The sequence below is a fragment of the Pteropus medius genome, unplaced genomic scaffold, assembly GCF_902729225.1.
Source record: "Pteropus medius unplaced genomic scaffold, Ma_sr-lr_union100, whole genome shotgun sequence".
In the NCBI taxonomy this organism is placed as follows: domain Eukaryota; kingdom Metazoa; phylum Chordata; class Mammalia; order Chiroptera; family Pteropodidae; genus Pteropus; species Pteropus medius.
Genome location: NW_024340696.1, coordinates 34,233 through 50,067, shown reverse-complemented (window position 1 = coordinate 50,067; position 15,835 = coordinate 34,233). Strand labels below are relative to the sequence as shown.

At 38.1% G+C, this 15,835-nt stretch overlaps 2 protein-coding genes across 4 annotated transcripts in view; one reads left to right on the top strand and one right to left on the bottom strand.

Moving 5' to 3' along the window:
- Nucleotides 1–4,977, bottom strand: part of GTF2H1 (general transcription factor IIH subunit 1) — a 31,789-nt gene extending 26,812 nt beyond the window's left edge. The window contains exons 1-2 of one of the 2 annotated variants that reach the window (XM_039865305.1): nt 4,794–4,957; nt 532–633 (exon numbers count right to left, since the gene is read on the bottom strand). In XM_039865305.1, coding sequence (XP_039721239.1) covers nt 532–603 — 72 coding nt within the window. In that variant the 5' untranslated portion in view covers nt 604–633; nt 4,794–4,957. Of the gene's footprint in view, nt 1–531; nt 634–4,793 lie in introns of both variants that reach the window. The other variant, XM_039865312.1, reaches the window with a different exon arrangement.
- A 121-nt stretch (nt 4,978–5,098) lies between these two features.
- HPS5 (HPS5 biogenesis of lysosomal organelles complex 2 subunit 2) overlaps nt 5,099–15,835 on the top strand; it is a 31,159-nt gene continuing 20,422 nt past the window's right edge. Inside the window, exons 1-8 of one of the 2 annotated variants that reach the window (XM_039865286.1) lie at nt 5,099–5,402; nt 7,091–7,254; nt 8,767–8,877; nt 9,049–9,113; nt 9,564–9,756; nt 10,918–11,051; nt 14,510–14,722; nt 15,029–15,100. In XM_039865286.1, the coding sequence (XP_039721220.1) occupies nt 7,147–7,254; nt 8,767–8,877; nt 9,049–9,113; nt 9,564–9,756; nt 10,918–11,051; nt 14,510–14,722; nt 15,029–15,100 (896 nt within the window). In that variant the 5' untranslated portion in view covers nt 5,099–5,402; nt 7,091–7,146. The other variant, XM_039865294.1, reaches the window with a different exon arrangement.

Sequence of the window (15,835 nt, the reverse complement as noted above, 5' to 3'; positions counted from 1 at the left end):
CAGGATGAATAGATGTTATAAGTACTGAAGGAGGTGTCACAGCTGCTTGCTCATACCTCACTTACTGCCACAAGTATAGTGGTGTTATTTACAGAAATAAATAAGAAGGAAAAACGGGTTTTAAAGTTCTGGACGTAAGTGTGAGATGTTGCTGAGTTTATATTATGTGGGCATTTGTAATTGCTGGGATGGAGCCTAAAAAGCTCAGTAATAAATAGGATTTAAAAAATTCCATAGTCTACGGCCATGCCACCCTGAACAAGCCCAATCCTGTCTGATCGCAGAAGCTAAGCAGGGTCGGGCCTGGTTAGTACTTGGATGGGAGACAACCTAAGACCACCAGGTGCTGCAGGCGTAAAAAATAAAAGTAAGGGATTGTAAACTGAGAAGGTCTTTGAAATCTGTGAAGTCAACCAAGGGTTGCCTTGCCTAAAAAAACAAAAACAAAAACAAAACAGAAACAAAAAAACCCATAATCCCATAACCCTAACATCAATTTTCTTATTTTAAATTGTGCTTATCTGTACCCACCTTAGAAATGTAATCCTGAAGCACATCCAAGTTAATTATCTTGTTTTTCACTTTCCATTGAAAATACTTCATGCTGTTTTATAATCTCCATAGTTTTGATATCTATATATCATATATAAAAAATTAAAATTCTTAATATATAATACTATCTTTTAATTTGATGCCTCTTAAGGTTTAGATTATTGCCCTTTAAAAAGTTTGAAAATCACTGTCTTAGCCAAAAAAGGATGAATTTTGATTCCACACTCTTAAAATTTAAAAACTCTACCTAAAATTTATTGAATTCTTAATAATATGTGCCAGGTATTAGGCTAAGTTCTTTATGGGCATTATCCCAATCAGTTCCCAGTTAAGAATCCTGGGGTAGGTTCTATAATTAGTTACATTCTGTAGATAAAGAAAACTGGGTCTAAGAAATCAAGATGTTTTCCCAATGCATCAAGAAGTCGCAGAACTGGGTTTGAATCTGGGTCAGTCTGATCTTGGAGTTGCACTGAGCTGTTTTGAAAATATCTATAACTGGTGGTTACCTATAGCGATAGGATTACAGATGATTTGAATGTTCTTTTTGTTTTCTGGATCATCTACAATAGACATGTATTTTGTAATGAAAAAAGCAGTTATTAAAAATGTCTTTCCAAAAAGTTTATTCCCTATCAAACCATGTTTAAAAGGTAACATGGGAAAGTATTAGGGGTGTCAGTTTAGGTAAGAATTAAAACTATTTATTTTCAATTTCTGTTGTATGAGTATATCATTGATTTTTTACTTAGTTTTAAAACTGTAATTAATAAAGGAATGTGTATTTATGGAACCGTAAAATAATATTAATTTTCTAATATTCATTATAATAAACATAAATATCAAAATTTAAAAAAACTGTTCATACTATGTAAAATTACACTGCATAGCACATAAACCACATTTTAGGAAACATGAATCAAAATCCAAGAAAGATGGAAAGGGAGGGTAAGCGGATAACTACAGAATAATTTTAAGTATATTCATGTATGGAGGAAAAGCAGTGAGCAAGGAGAGCTGACAGAGCAAGTCCCTAATTTACTGGGCTTACAGGTACAAATAAAAAGTTAGTTTTGGAAAAGAACAGAAAACATTTCTGATATGAAAAGAAAGAAAAAAAGTGAGGACAGAGAAACTGTAGAGCATAAAGCAGATTGATAGAACTGACTTTATTAGTCAGCTACTTTAAATCAACTGGGAAAAACAAAGCCTCCTATGTACAGCATGTAAAACCACTAGTATTAAAACCCATTTGTGGGGAAACTTCGAAAATTAATCAGAGATAAGTTATTGAACGTAGAGCATGACCAATCAACTCACAGCTAACTTGCTTGGCAAATTTCCCTGGTCATCTGTAGCACCTCTGTTAATTGTATTAGGACCAGTTTTAGGAAGTTTAATAGATCCAGTGGGGCTATCCTACAATAACTTCTGATTTCTAGATATTTCTTGAAGATGGTTGGTTGAGTAGCAAGAACTTCTTCCCCATTGACCTCTAAGATCCACAGAATATTTCGTTTATGAAAAATACTGGTGTAGTTACATTTAAAGAAGTTGGCTTGATGAAGATCTGGCTTTCCTTAAAAGATTGACCTTACAAAATGATTTGCCACAAGACTTCTTTAAATAGCAAGATCTTCCAGTAAAGGCATTAATTCATTTGCAGTTAAAAATTCATTTGACTGAAGCTAAATGTACATGCCTTGTTCTGAGTCTTTTGCATATTCTCCTCCCCATAAACTAACTTCTCATTTTTTTGGTCTGCTCTAAGTTTCAAAGTTACTAGGCAAGGTCTCCTATTTTTCTCTTTCTAGCACTTATCACAACTGGAAAAGAACAGAAAACTTTTCTGATATGGAAGGTAAGGAAGAAAAGATAAGACTGAGAAAGTGTAAAGTGGACCATAAATTAGATTAATAGAATAGACTTTAATTTTTAAAGTAATTCTTTTAATGTCTATCTCCCCTGACAGATTGCAAGCTTAATAAAGGACAGAGGCTATATATATTGTGTTCATTGCAATACAGCACCCAGCAGCATATTTTTGCATGTAGGAAGAGGCCAATAAATATCTATGATATCTACTTAAGATCTTTGTTGTTAAAAGAATATAATCTTGGTAAGACACAAGAAACTTTTGCATATACATCTGCAGCTAAAATCTGGGAAGCACTATAGCTCTCTACTCACAGATCAGAGTACCGTTCCTCATAGACACCAATAATTGGTTTCTAAGGAAACAGGGATAAGAAGAATTTGAAACTATGCAGACAAAAATCTTTAAATTATAGCAGTTCTGCATTTCCATTACCTATATCCCGTTTTCCAACGTGCAGAGCTAAATGGGTCAAAGAAAAAAAAAAAAGGGCAACAAGTGAAAAATAAACTCTTTATCGCTCTCTAAAAGAAGAGTGGCTGTATCTGTCAGCATACAAAATGGAGATTTGGAATGCTACTTGCCATTAGGCAATCAAAAAACTTTTTAACAATTCAGCATTACAGGGAATAAGACCTTGGAAGTATGTAAAAGAGACCAAAATGTACTGTTTTAAGGATAGTTACACACACAAGGAAAATATTAAGGGAGAATAACTGATGTAGCAATTTCAAGACCAAACACTGTTTCATCTTACAGCAGTGCAGGGTGAGGAAAGAGGAAGAAAATGCAACTGAGATGCAAGATAGAGGGAAATACATGCTCACATTCACTAATAAATACTGCATGCTGACAAGAGTACAACACCGAAATTGAAAGAAGAGCAATCAGTTGGTAATCAAAATGGGAAAAGGAGGGACTACTGGATGCTTAACACTGCCAAAATGCGGGCAGAGAAGACAGGAGGAAGGGCGCTGACACACACCTCTTGCACCAGTGTCCATGAGGTACATAAAATAGTGGTCAAACTGCTAGCAAAGCTCAAGATACACTAGATTATGTTCTTCTGGTAGGAGGAAAAAACCAGCAGCACAGAAAAACAGGGCTAAAAGGTGGACAGACAGACCAGCAAGAAGATATGTCTTGAGAGCAGTAGTACATATAGGAAGCAGTCTTGATTGACTGGAGCTGATCATTTGGTTCATTACTTTTAACTGATTTCTCTCTATGCACTCATCTTCCTAGTATTTTTAAAGAGCCATCTCTGCATTTGCATGGATTATTTTTTTTACCATATGTATTTCATATTACCTAGGACAGACTCAAACCCATCAATCTGCTGCACTACCATATATATTTCATATTATCTAGGACAGACTCAAACCCATCAATCTGCTGCACTGCTAGATGTTAGCTAAGTGAGAGAACAGGTTTAATGGCCCCAAATTCTGCCCCTCCCTTCCAAATGAAGGATTTAGGTCTGCTAAAAGGTACAAAGTTCTCCCTAGAGCCCAGTTCTTCTGTAAGCCATAGGCCCTTACTAGAGGTTCTCTCTCCTTCTGTTGTGACCTTTCCATCTCATTTGTCCTAGTTTTGACTTTGCTTTACATATTGAGATCCCTGGTAAGAATTCACGGGAATTATTCCATTTCTTTATGGAGTCAATACTTACTGCAAGATATATTTCAAAGTATTTAGTTTTTGTATGTTTAAAAATTGGGTCTGCTAAAAGGCAAAAGGTTTTTATTTCTCTCCCCTCTCTCATTTTACAGACCCTAAAACGGGCGTTTAAGTCGATTAGATACACCTCCTTATTCAATTTAGCCTCTGAGATCATTGGGAATTTACAAAATAGTTACATATTTCCATGTGTCGGTGGTCTATTTTTAAGATGATTGCATTCGGCATAGACCAAAACTGGGGGAGGGTATGTGTGTGAACTGGCACACGTGTTAAGGTTTTAAGAACAGAAGGATTGACAGGTGAAGCAAAAGGTGTGTGGCCAGTGAGGTGAAAGCTTTTCTCTTACAAAAACCCAAAGACTCAACAGCACATTTCCTAACGGGAAGGGCTCCTAGGCAGAGGCCTCCACGTCCTTCATTCTCAAGAGCCAAGTCTGATCTCGGCTTTGGGTAAATCTTTCAGTCTCTGTTCTCAGTAGAGTAGGCTTCTTACAGGAAAATAAATTATGGTATATGTCTTCACCGTTTCAGGATAATAACGGGCTACCCATAAGGCAGGCTTGGGAGTTGTGGGGACGACAGGGACACATGAAAAAGGGGCAGAATCCGCGCCGTCCTGCGGCCCCCCGGGCCTGTCAGCAATTCGCCCACCCACTCATCCCCATTTTTCAGTTTAAACTTACCAGGTGGGAGCTACAGCCCTGGGAAGGGAGTAAGTAAGTGGGCTGGGTAGGGTTGAGTTCCGCTGCGCTTCTTAGAGACGCTTCAGGGACGAGGCTGAAACCCAGTAGCCGCCGCCGCCGCCACCGCCTCTCTTACTAGGGGGTCTCGCCTCCATCGCTGGCTGCGAGGACTCTGAGGGCACGTGACCGGAAGCACCAAGGCGGGCCTGCAGGACACGTGACCCCAGAGCGTGGCCGCCATGACACCTTCCGCTGGTTCCCTCCCTCCCGCGCCGGTTCCCGCTTGTTTCATTTTCTCTCGCCGGCTTCAAGTGATGAAAGGTGCCGGTATCCTGGATGGCGCACTCCTTTGGCCTAGAGAGCCTCGGGTCGCAGCTTGAGCTGTGTCTTAGGCCGGCAGCTGCCTACTGACTACAGGCCGCGGAGAGCGTAATTGCGACCGCGGCCTGAGGGGGAGGGGCCACCCGCAAGCTGGGGCGTAACCTGTCACGTGACGAGGAAGTACCGTTAACAGTGCTGTCCTGGCGACCCCGGCGCTCCGGGATGACGTAAGCCAAGGAGAGGAGGAGCGAGAGGGGAGACAAGCTCCGGTTGCAGCTCCAGCGCTGGGTGAGTGTACCGGTGCTGAGCCGGGAGAGACGGCCTGACTCATAGAAAACTGAGGACTACTGACCTGGAGATGGTTAGGACAGGGTTGAGACCTATTGGCTGCTGGTCTGTTAGTTGGCTTTGATAAGTTGATTCCTGAGGCTCCTCTCCTCAAGCAATCTGAATGCAGTATTAAAGTTTAGCTGTTAAAAAGTTAGTAGTTCCGCTGGGCAGGGAGATTCTTGTAGGCAGGGAGTGTCTCCAGCGATGCGTACAAGACATGTCGAATGCATGAATGAGTCGCCATTTCTCTGAGGTGGAGAGTTCTCTGATTATAACTTTTTGGGTAGAAGGATCCAATTATGGAAACGGGGGCATCTCCTACTTCCCCTTCGCATAACTTTAGTTTTTGCTGCTTTTTCTTGCCTCTTCCTTCCATGCACCTAGTGGGGAAAAGAGAATGTTGTGATTTGCGTTTGGCGTGAGCAGCATACACTGGTCCATTAGTAAAGTGAGTATACAGTACTAGGGTGATGAGAAAACCTTTTCTTGATCCTACTACTCGATTATGTTGCCATCAAGTAATTTGGGCAAATGGAAAGATGATTAGATTTGGACTCAGGAGAAGTGGATTCTAGTCTCTGCTATACCTTTTAAGAGCTCCGACTTTGGGCAAGCCAACCCCTCAAGAATTTGTTTCATTGACTTTGGTAAGCATTTATAGCCACCTTCTCTTCGCTTCGTTGTTTTGCTAGACTGGAGGTTTGACATACTTAACAGAAGTAATATTTAAACTTAGATTTGCAGGAAGATAGGGTTTTGTTAGATGGAGGAAGATTCAAGAAACACCATATATTAAATCATGGAGGCACAGAAAGTTTATAGAAAGAAAGAGGAACAAGAGATGGCTAAATATAGTTGGAGAATGGGAGAGAGGAAAAGGTGGGAGATGAGGATGGAGAAATAGAGATGAGATCATAGATTATGTAAGGAGGGCAGCTCTTGAAGATTTGTACACTGCTTTTTTTAAAGTACATACTGAAGAAAATCTTGTTATGGGACATTTTAAACAGAAGTAGACTGGATAATACAATGAACCTTCATGTACATACATATAATTCAACTTTAACAATTTTCAACTTTCTGCTGTTCTTGTTTGTGCGCTTTTGCATTTGTAGGTAATTTTGTATCCCTTGTCATGTTTAGTTAATAGCAGCTTTCATTTTGAGCTCAGTTCTACTGTATCTAGGTACTGGCTAGGAAGATTATATTCAGTTTTGTGAAAATTTATTTGGATTTTAGTTGACCTCTTGGCTCTGTTGAGTCAGAAGTGTGACACAGCAACTTTAAAAACACATCTGATGCTATTTTGGGATTGCTATTTTACCATAGAAAAGTTTGACCAGTTTTCTTCTTAAATCCTACAGTGTCCATTCTACTTACACTGTTAAACAAATAGACTGGGATATGATTACAGAGGATCTTGAGAATCTAGACTTGATTTTTCTGGGAGGTTTAGAGTCAGGGATTGATGCAGTACAAGCTGACAGTTGCATATAATTTACCTATGTATGTTTTCTTTCCACCTAGATGCTGAGCACCTCCAGAGTAGGGATCCTTGTGCCTTTTTCTTGTTTCTTTATGTTCTCCACATATTTATTAAATGCATGCCGAATTAGTGGTGAACTTCTTAAATTATTTTTTTGCAGGTTTTATTCAGGAATACTATGCCTATCATTAAACACAGTTCCAACTTTCTGGCTAAATGACTTTTGTGCCAATGATACAGGAGCCCTACAGCCATGTTCTTGCAGAGTTTGAGACTCTGGATCCATTACTTTCAGCCCTGAGGCTGGACTCCAGTCGTCTAAAGGTGAATTTCTTGATCCTTGTATCAATTTCATTTTCATATTCATATATTTGTGTGCTCTTCATTACATTGTGCCCCCTGCCGTTTAGTTTGTTATGTTTTATGGAATCTTGGGTATTCTTACCTGTGCTACAAATGCCTTATATGGAAATACCATGTTCATAGCTCTTTCTTGATTTACTTTTTGAGCTATCATTTGAGTTCTTTTCCATTCTTGGAAACCATGATATTGATTGCTGGGTTTTTTTCCCCCCTCTCAGTAATCTTGCTATCTTCTCTCAGAAAGTAATATATTTGATTGAAAATAAAGTAGTGTAAATGAGTATACCTGTTGCATTTTGAGCAGCTTGAACCACTGCTGTTATATTATGCTCATTCCAAAACAAGGAATTTGGTGTACCCTCCTTTTTAGGGAATAGAGCAAAAGTTATTAGCTCTGCGGGAAGAGGTATATGTTTCCCTCAAATTCTGAGTTCCTTTGATAAACTCAGGAATGACATGGTAAAGAACAAGTCTCATAATCAATTTCAAAATAATTTCATTCTTAGATTTTCGCTCCCAACCCAAAGCACCGTTCTAGTCTCTGAACAAGTGAGACTAGGAAGTAATAGGCAAAGTAATATGAGTTACAATTATGACGATTGATATTAGTTAAGACGTTTTTTAACTGCAGTTTACAGAGTACCTTACCGATAATGGCTTAAGCAATGAAGGTGTTTATAAACTGCATGGAGGGTAGTGTTTCTGGGTTTAGTACAGTGGCCCAGTAATATTCCTGGGGGCCCAGGCTCTCCATCGTTCTTGTTCTACCATCATTCATATGTTGGCTTTTAGTCAGAGTTTCTGGATTTCAGTCACACGGCTACCCATAGGTGCAAGAGAAACTGGATAAGTGAATATTTAAGTTTTCGAGCTTCCATGGTGGAAACAGCAAGGTTGAAAATGGTTGGGAATGTCTGTCAGCCAACCAACAATTTTGCCACAAGGTATTGGGCACAGCATGTTCACTGCTTTCTCTTGCGTGTGAGGAGAGGAATCAGCAGGCTGAGGGTGTGGGGAGACATAATAGTATAGTGGCCTTCATCTGTGTCCTCTGCGGTCTTACTTGGTCTAAAAGCTGTGGGTGTTTTATGCTAATTATACAAACTAGAAATGATTTAAATGAGCAAATGATTAAAGTGGTTTTTTTATCCCCTGGAGACTTACTTAATCTTTCATCATTGTGGTCAGCATCGGAATGACCAAGCTAAATTACACAAAAGATGAATGGTCTCATAACTGGCTTTTGCCAAGGGAAAATTACTCATTTATACAATTGAGCCTTATCAGCTATTTAGAGATTCAATTAAAAATTTAAAGTCAAAATGTTCTTTCTTCTGTATTTTTCACTATATTGGAATGAGAGTATGAGTGCCATTATGTGTTGTCCAACTGGGTAGGGGGAAGAAACCGTGCACAGATCCTCAATGCCTATTTGATTGACTGTCTCACGCTTGTCTTTTTACATGTTTTTAGTGTACAAGCATAGCTGTATCTCGGAAATGGTTGGCTTTGGGCAGTTCGGGAGGAGGTCTCAATATCATTCAAAAAGAAGGCTGGAAGCACAGGCTTTTTCTTTCACACAGGGTAAGATTAAAGGTAGCCCTGCCATATCTCATTCAGAGTATCTTTCATAAATGCATATTTCTTCATTATAAATAATTATTTGGAATAAAAGAAGAATATAAAATGAGATTTAAAAGTAAAAAAATTACAACTTTTGAGAAGCTGCCTAAAATTTTTCTTTTTGTGCTCTAGGAAGGTGCAATTTCTCAGGTTGCTTGTTGTTTACATGATGATGATTATGTTGCTGTAGCTACCAGGTGAGAAACTGTTTTAAAATTATCTGACCTTTTCCAAATGTATTTTAAATTGACATACGTAGCTGTGCCTTTGTTAGGGTCACTAACCATCCCTGTTTGCCTAGAACCGTCCCAGTTTTAGCACTGAAAGTTCTGTGTCCTGGGAATTCTCTCAGTCCCCAGCAAACCAGAATGGATAGTTGGTCACCCTAGTATTTGTGGAAAATGCTTTTATGAGGTGACAATATTTCAATGGCCTTCAAAGAGAAAGGCAGCAAAGATAATCTAGAACATGTAAGTTCTCTTATACTGGATTGGTGTACTAATGCAAGGAAATTAATACCTTTACTTTCTACTTCCTCTTTTCTGAAGAACAAGTTTTCATATATATTTAATATAGTTGATATTGTGATGCAATTCTACCTTTTTCACCATTGTGAAAAATTTGCTTCTGTGACTCAATTCTTGCAGTCAAGGTCTTGTTGTTGTTTGGGAATTAAATCAAGAGCGGCGTGGGAAACCAGAACGAATTTATGTGTCTTCAGAGCACAAAGGCCGAAAAATTACAGCTCTCTGTTGGGATACAGCTATTCTTAGAGTTTTTGTAGGTGATCACATGGGGAAGGTTTCTGCCATCAAACTCAACACTTCTAAGCAAGTAAAGGTGAGAACCAGTCTAGTTCTTTGTGTATGTGGATGAGATAAAAGGTGTTGTCTTACAGAGTTTAAATTGAAGGATATAATTTTATCCATTGTTTTTCTTGGAGGACTGATCTAGAGCCCAGGATATTAATTTCGAGGAGACTTGTTTGTATGTAGTACATATAATAGCCTGGTTTAACTTGATACTGTTGGCAGGAGGCTTCTATGAGCTAACTTTAGTCATTTACACTTTGTCTATTGTAGTACTCCATGATTCACTTAAATATGTGAATTATGGCTCTAAATGTATGGCTCACTTAAATATTCTTTAATACTAGGTTATTAAGAAAGAAAAGATGCCTGTTTATTAGTTGTGTGAATAAAATGTCACAACATAGAAATGGCACCAATTGCCCAGGCTCTTATTCTTCTTGTCAAAGGTAGAAGAAACTCAAGGGTCTAGGTATTTTTTCTCTGAGGATGGGTGCAACTTACTGTGAATGGAATCTTAAAGGCAACTCCTGTATTATGCTCAGCTGGGCAGGTCTCCAGGCTTCCTGCCACAGTTACTGTTGGGATAGAAGGCACAAATCTCAGGTTATCCTAACAGAATGCTCTGGTCTCTCATTAAGCCAGGTCCACACTGTTCCTTTTCTCCAAGGCTGTTATATCAGAAGTGGGGGACTTTTATTGGTTTATTTCCTTGTAGGATCCTGGCAGAAAAGAGGAGATCTAACTACCATTTGACTACATTATTTTAATAAACATGTCAGAATATTCTTCTGGTTTGGTCATGATTACTCATCAAAGTTATTTAATTCCTTACATATTTCATCCAAAATACAATTGGAACCCTACACAGAATATATCCCTAATCTGTCTTTTTCCCAAGGGAGAAGTACTAGCTACACGTGAAAAATTCCCTTATATATTCTAAAATTTGCTTCATCTTTTTCATTCCAACCTCTAACACCAGATAATCACAGAACCTTACGAATTCTCTTCCGCAGTTGTATACCAAATTACTTCACATAGCTTTGAGATCCTGACAGGCAAATTAAATTTTGGGCATTAAAATTTTTTTTGTTGTTATCCAAGATATTTTCATTCAAAGGTAAAGAGAAAGAGTAATGTAATACTAAATGTAATGATAAACTTCATTTCCTTGTCATGTCCCATTTAGGCAGCTGCTGCCTTTGTGATGTTTCCCGTTCAGACAATAACAACAGTTGACTCCTGTGTTGTCCAGTTAGATTATTTGGATGGAAGACTACTTATATCTTCGCTTACTCGATCCTTCTTGTGTGACACTGAGAGGTATATTGATCAACCATGAGTCATAGGATATACAGAATTTTAGAACTGGAAGAGACATAGAAGTCACCTAGCCCAAACCTCTCAATTCAATTATACAGATGTTAATAAGGAACCAGCAGTATGCAAGCTGATGTTAGAGAGTAGAGAAGAGATAAAGGAGGCTGAGAGTCTAGTGGGTGACTAAGACAAATATTTAATTAACTCTATGTGAAACATGGTCTAAGTGTCATGAGGGAAGGCCAAACAAAGGCCTTTTTAATATGGGGAATCAGGAAGTTTTTCTTGATTGAATTTATTGTTTAAATTTATTGTGTATAATGGAATTTTGCTAAAGGGTAAAATTGGATAAAGGATAATTAAGAACTTTATGAAGCGGACAGATATTCCACGGAAATTTCAAGGATGGAGCCAAAGGTCTAGTGAATGGCAGAGGATTGTATTAGAGGTAGCTGTGAAATACCAGAGTAGAGTAGGAAACAGCTTGAAGTGAATATTAGGTATTGCTGCGCTTAAGTTCTTCAGCCTTTCTCGCTGCAGAGAAATTTTCACTGGGCCCCCCGTCCCCTCCAGCTACCTTATTCGTTTTGAACATACATAAAAGAAGAGAGAGTTATATAATGAACCCCTGTGAATCTACTAGCCAGTTTCAATAATTTTGATGAGGATTTTTGGTAGGTGAAATTTGGAAGAAGAGGTGTAGTAGGGGGTATTCTATTCTAGCAGGAAGGAACAGCCCTTTAGGGGAGGAGTGAGAAAGAATTAGGTTTATTCTAGAACCTGCCAGTTTGGCTTGAGAAGGGGAGTTGTGGGAGATAAGTTGGTAAATTGGCACCACTCTGAGAGTGACAACCTTAAATGTCATCCTAATTAAGTAGGTAGGTTCTCAGATCATTTATAGAAAATCAGAGATTGGAAATTGATTCCCTTAGAACCATTCAGGCTTGGGAAGTCTTTATTTCCAGGGGTTCTTGTATCTCTGAAAACTGCTATTCTAGAAAGCAGGAATATTTATTCCAAAAAGTTTGAAGGAATATATGCTAACTTTCAGGGATGAAGAGAAGATGTACTTTGTTTTTATTTTCTTGGGATGAGAAAGGCATGTGCGAAGGATGCCAATTATAGCAGGTCTCAGGTGTCTGGTTTCAGAGAAACTAGCTGGGCAGCAGAGAGCCAAAGGCTTGAGATGCAAATGGTCAGTTTATATGGAATTAGGAAAGATGATGTACTTGCTTCTGACTTTTTTCAGACTGTAGATCAGTAATTGAGTTAAGACTTAACAAGAACTGGAGATCATCTAGTGTCACCCTTTCATTTTTATAGATTAGAAAGCCTAGGCCTAGTGAGTGATAAAGCTTGCCTGACATCACATAGCTAGGAAGAGGCAGGCAAGATAGGACATTTCGGTTTTGATTTGTGCCCTTTCTGTTACCTCAGTTACCTCTAATATGTCCTTTGACATTAGACCTTTCATCATTAACTTCACTCTTGAAATTTTGGTAAAATATTTGTTAGTTTTACAAAGTTCTTAACTATTTTTCATTTATAGGTTTTCAAGTTTACCAAATGGCCCACTTCAGAAATTTGGCTGGAATTCTAACAAGTGGGCAGAATACTGAACTGAATGAACACCCTCTTGGGGTGGTTTTGAAGATCTAGTGAAGTGGTGTATGTGAAAGGCTTTTTAAAATTAAGAGCTAAATAAGTGGAGGTTTATTTTTCTTTGTGCAGTAGAGTTGCTAATCATTTTCTCGTTTCACAGGGGTGTGGCTAGAGTTGGTTATGAGCATAATATAGAACCTGCTGCTAAAATAACATGTTTTAGAAATGCTCATTTTCTGTAAGCTAGAATTCTGTTTTGGGGGACCTGGATAAAATTCATTTATTTTAAAAACTTTTTATTTGTGTCAACCTATAGTTCCTCCCAACAAACAGCATTTTTTTAAAACAGATTCCTGCTAATCAAAGAAATAGATATGAATTTGGTTCTCCTGCCAGCCACTGTCTACTTTGTCAGTATTGTTAATGATGAAGGTGGATCTTAGGAGGAAATAGAACAAACAGAAACAAAGAGCTATGATACAGTGGAGAGAACATCGGTTAATAGAATCTGACAATATGATTTCAAGTTCTGGTTCTGCCACTTTTAAACATTGCTAAATGTCAGTTTCCCCTTCTAGAATGTAGAGATAGTTTGCAGGATTAACAAAGATAATGTATATGAAGTACTTAGCCTTTGTGCCTGTCACATATTGTTTGAAAATGTACAAAAGATTAATGAGCATACAGCATTGACTGTATTTGTTCACTCAGCAAACATGTATTGTACTCATCTGGATCTTTAGCACTGTATTAAGCACCACAGAAGATATAAAATAAACAAGAAATATCTTTTATTTTCCAAATGAGGAACATAAGTAATAAAACCAGAACTTCCGATATTCTACATTTCAAAGCACTTTCACATCCATGTTCTTATAGTAAAGCTGATGTTATATTTTATTCACGAAGCAGAAAAGTACAGAGATATCTATCTATTGAATTATTTAAGGTCACGTAGTAAATTCACACTAGAGAGCATATTAGATCATTCTTCATTAAAAGCATTTGAGTATATAGAGCACTACAATGTATTGAGTGCTTTTTGCGGGCCAGATGCTGTGCTGTATACTGGGAATTCAACCAAAGAGGAGTAAGAAATGGCCTTTGTCTTGAAGAAAATCATAATCTACATTTCAGATAGACACAGTTGCCATATGTAATGTAAGTGCTATGAAAACATAGCATAGGAAGCATGTAATTCAGCTTATGGGAGTGGGAAATCTCAGAGGAAGAACGATAGAGCTAAGTCATGAAGAATACATAAACGAGTTTTCAGGAAGAGACATCCTTATCATTATCACCTTTCATGGTCCCAGAAAATGTGCTAAGCTCTTTTATTATCTAGCTTATGTAACCATAAGAGAACAGAATATTCCACAGTACAGAGTTTCAGAAGGACTTAGCATTTTGAGGAAAGAGTGAAGAGCTTATTGGGTGTTTGTGCCAGGGGAATGGCTTGGGAGACAGGGTTGGAGAGGTAGGTTAGTAGCTTCCATGGAGTGGTCAAAGAACAAGGTGATTTGGAAAGCAATCAGTAAGATTTACGGATGTGTGAAATGGTTTGGTGGCACTCTTTGTTTAGATTTGAAAGAGACCTTCACATGAATTCTGAGCCTCTCATTCTGTGGATAATAAACTAATGTGAAGTGATTTGCTTCCTGTCACAGAAATAGTTAATGGCTAGAGCTAGAACCCTGTTTTAACCTTTCCATTTTGTTGTTCTTTCCACCATATTGCTAATATGAATAGAGAGAGAGGACATGAGGAGTGAGGTTATTATGGCCATGCTGATTTGTAGTGCCATAGTTTTGACTTTTTTTTATAGGTAAACATGCTTTCTCTTCCTTTTTGGGCATTAGAGAGAAATTTTGGAAAATTGGAAACAAGGAAAGAGATGGAGAATATGGAGCTTGTTTCTTCCCCGGGAGATGTTCTGCGGGCCAGCAACCCCTAATATATTGTGCTCGCCCTGGCTCCAGGATGTGGGAAGTGAACTTTGATGGAGAAGTTATAAGTACACATCAGTTTAAGAAGCTCCTCTCATCACCACCTCTGCCTGTGATTACTCTAAGGTAATGATTTATGTAGCTGGAAAGGAGTATTTGAAGAACTTTAGGGAGGGATTGGATTGAAATCCCTGATATTCTACATGTGTTAAAGATTTTATTATGCCTGTTAAGAGTGAAGTAGGAATTTTACTAAAAGATTCAGAGAAACCAAAAAGTCTGATCAACTGTCTTTCATATGACTTAAATTGAATAAGGGCAGATGCAGTTAGGCTCTGAGTTTGTTTTGGAGGCAAAAATTATTTTCCTATATAGGGAAAAGCATACTTTTATGTTGTAATTAAGTCATTAACAACCGTATTTACTCCCTAGATCTGAACCGCAGTATGATCATACAGTTACATCCTCCCAGTCTTTGTCTTTCCCCAAACTCTTGCATATTAGGTAAGTTTCTCCTTTTGATTCTTTAAAAGAAAAAATGAACACCTAACTTTTTCTCTTTGTTTTTTATTCAAGGGCAGTTAGCTTTTTAAGATTTTTTTTGTACTAAATTATTTTTAGAAAATTAGGAAATGACTGTGTTATGTGAAGTGTTCTGTGTAGAAGAGGAATGAAAAGATCGTAGAAATATGCTTCCTTTCCTGCTTTGAACTGACCTATTGGACAGTTTATAATTGTCAGGGAACTTTTGACAATTCGAGCTAAGAGCTGTAGGGACTTGTTCATTCATAATCTCCCCTACCTGTTGCATGTTACAGTGAAAGCCAGTCTCAGATTGAAGTCTGCTGCACTTATATATGTTTCTTAGCAGGCAGGTGGAAAAATAGTTGTAGAACTTGTTGTTGTAAGCTCGTTGAAATTTCTGTTCTCTGTCCTTTAGGTACTCTGACAAGTACCTTTCATGAAAGATCTGTTTGAGGTCTTTTCAGCTAGCCACATTCTAACATCAGGGTTCAGTTACCTTCTAGTTCTATCAGGTGCAAAGCCTGTTGTTAAATGGTAGCACAGAGTGCCACTAAAGGCTTTCAGCTTCTAGGCTTGCCAGTTCTTACACCTTGTTCTGCAAACATGGAGGTGCCAGTGTATGATTTCCAGCCAGTCTATGTCTGGAACTCTACTTATGTTCATCAATGGAAAATTATTTCTAATATCCCATAGGCTAATGCATAAGATCTCTAA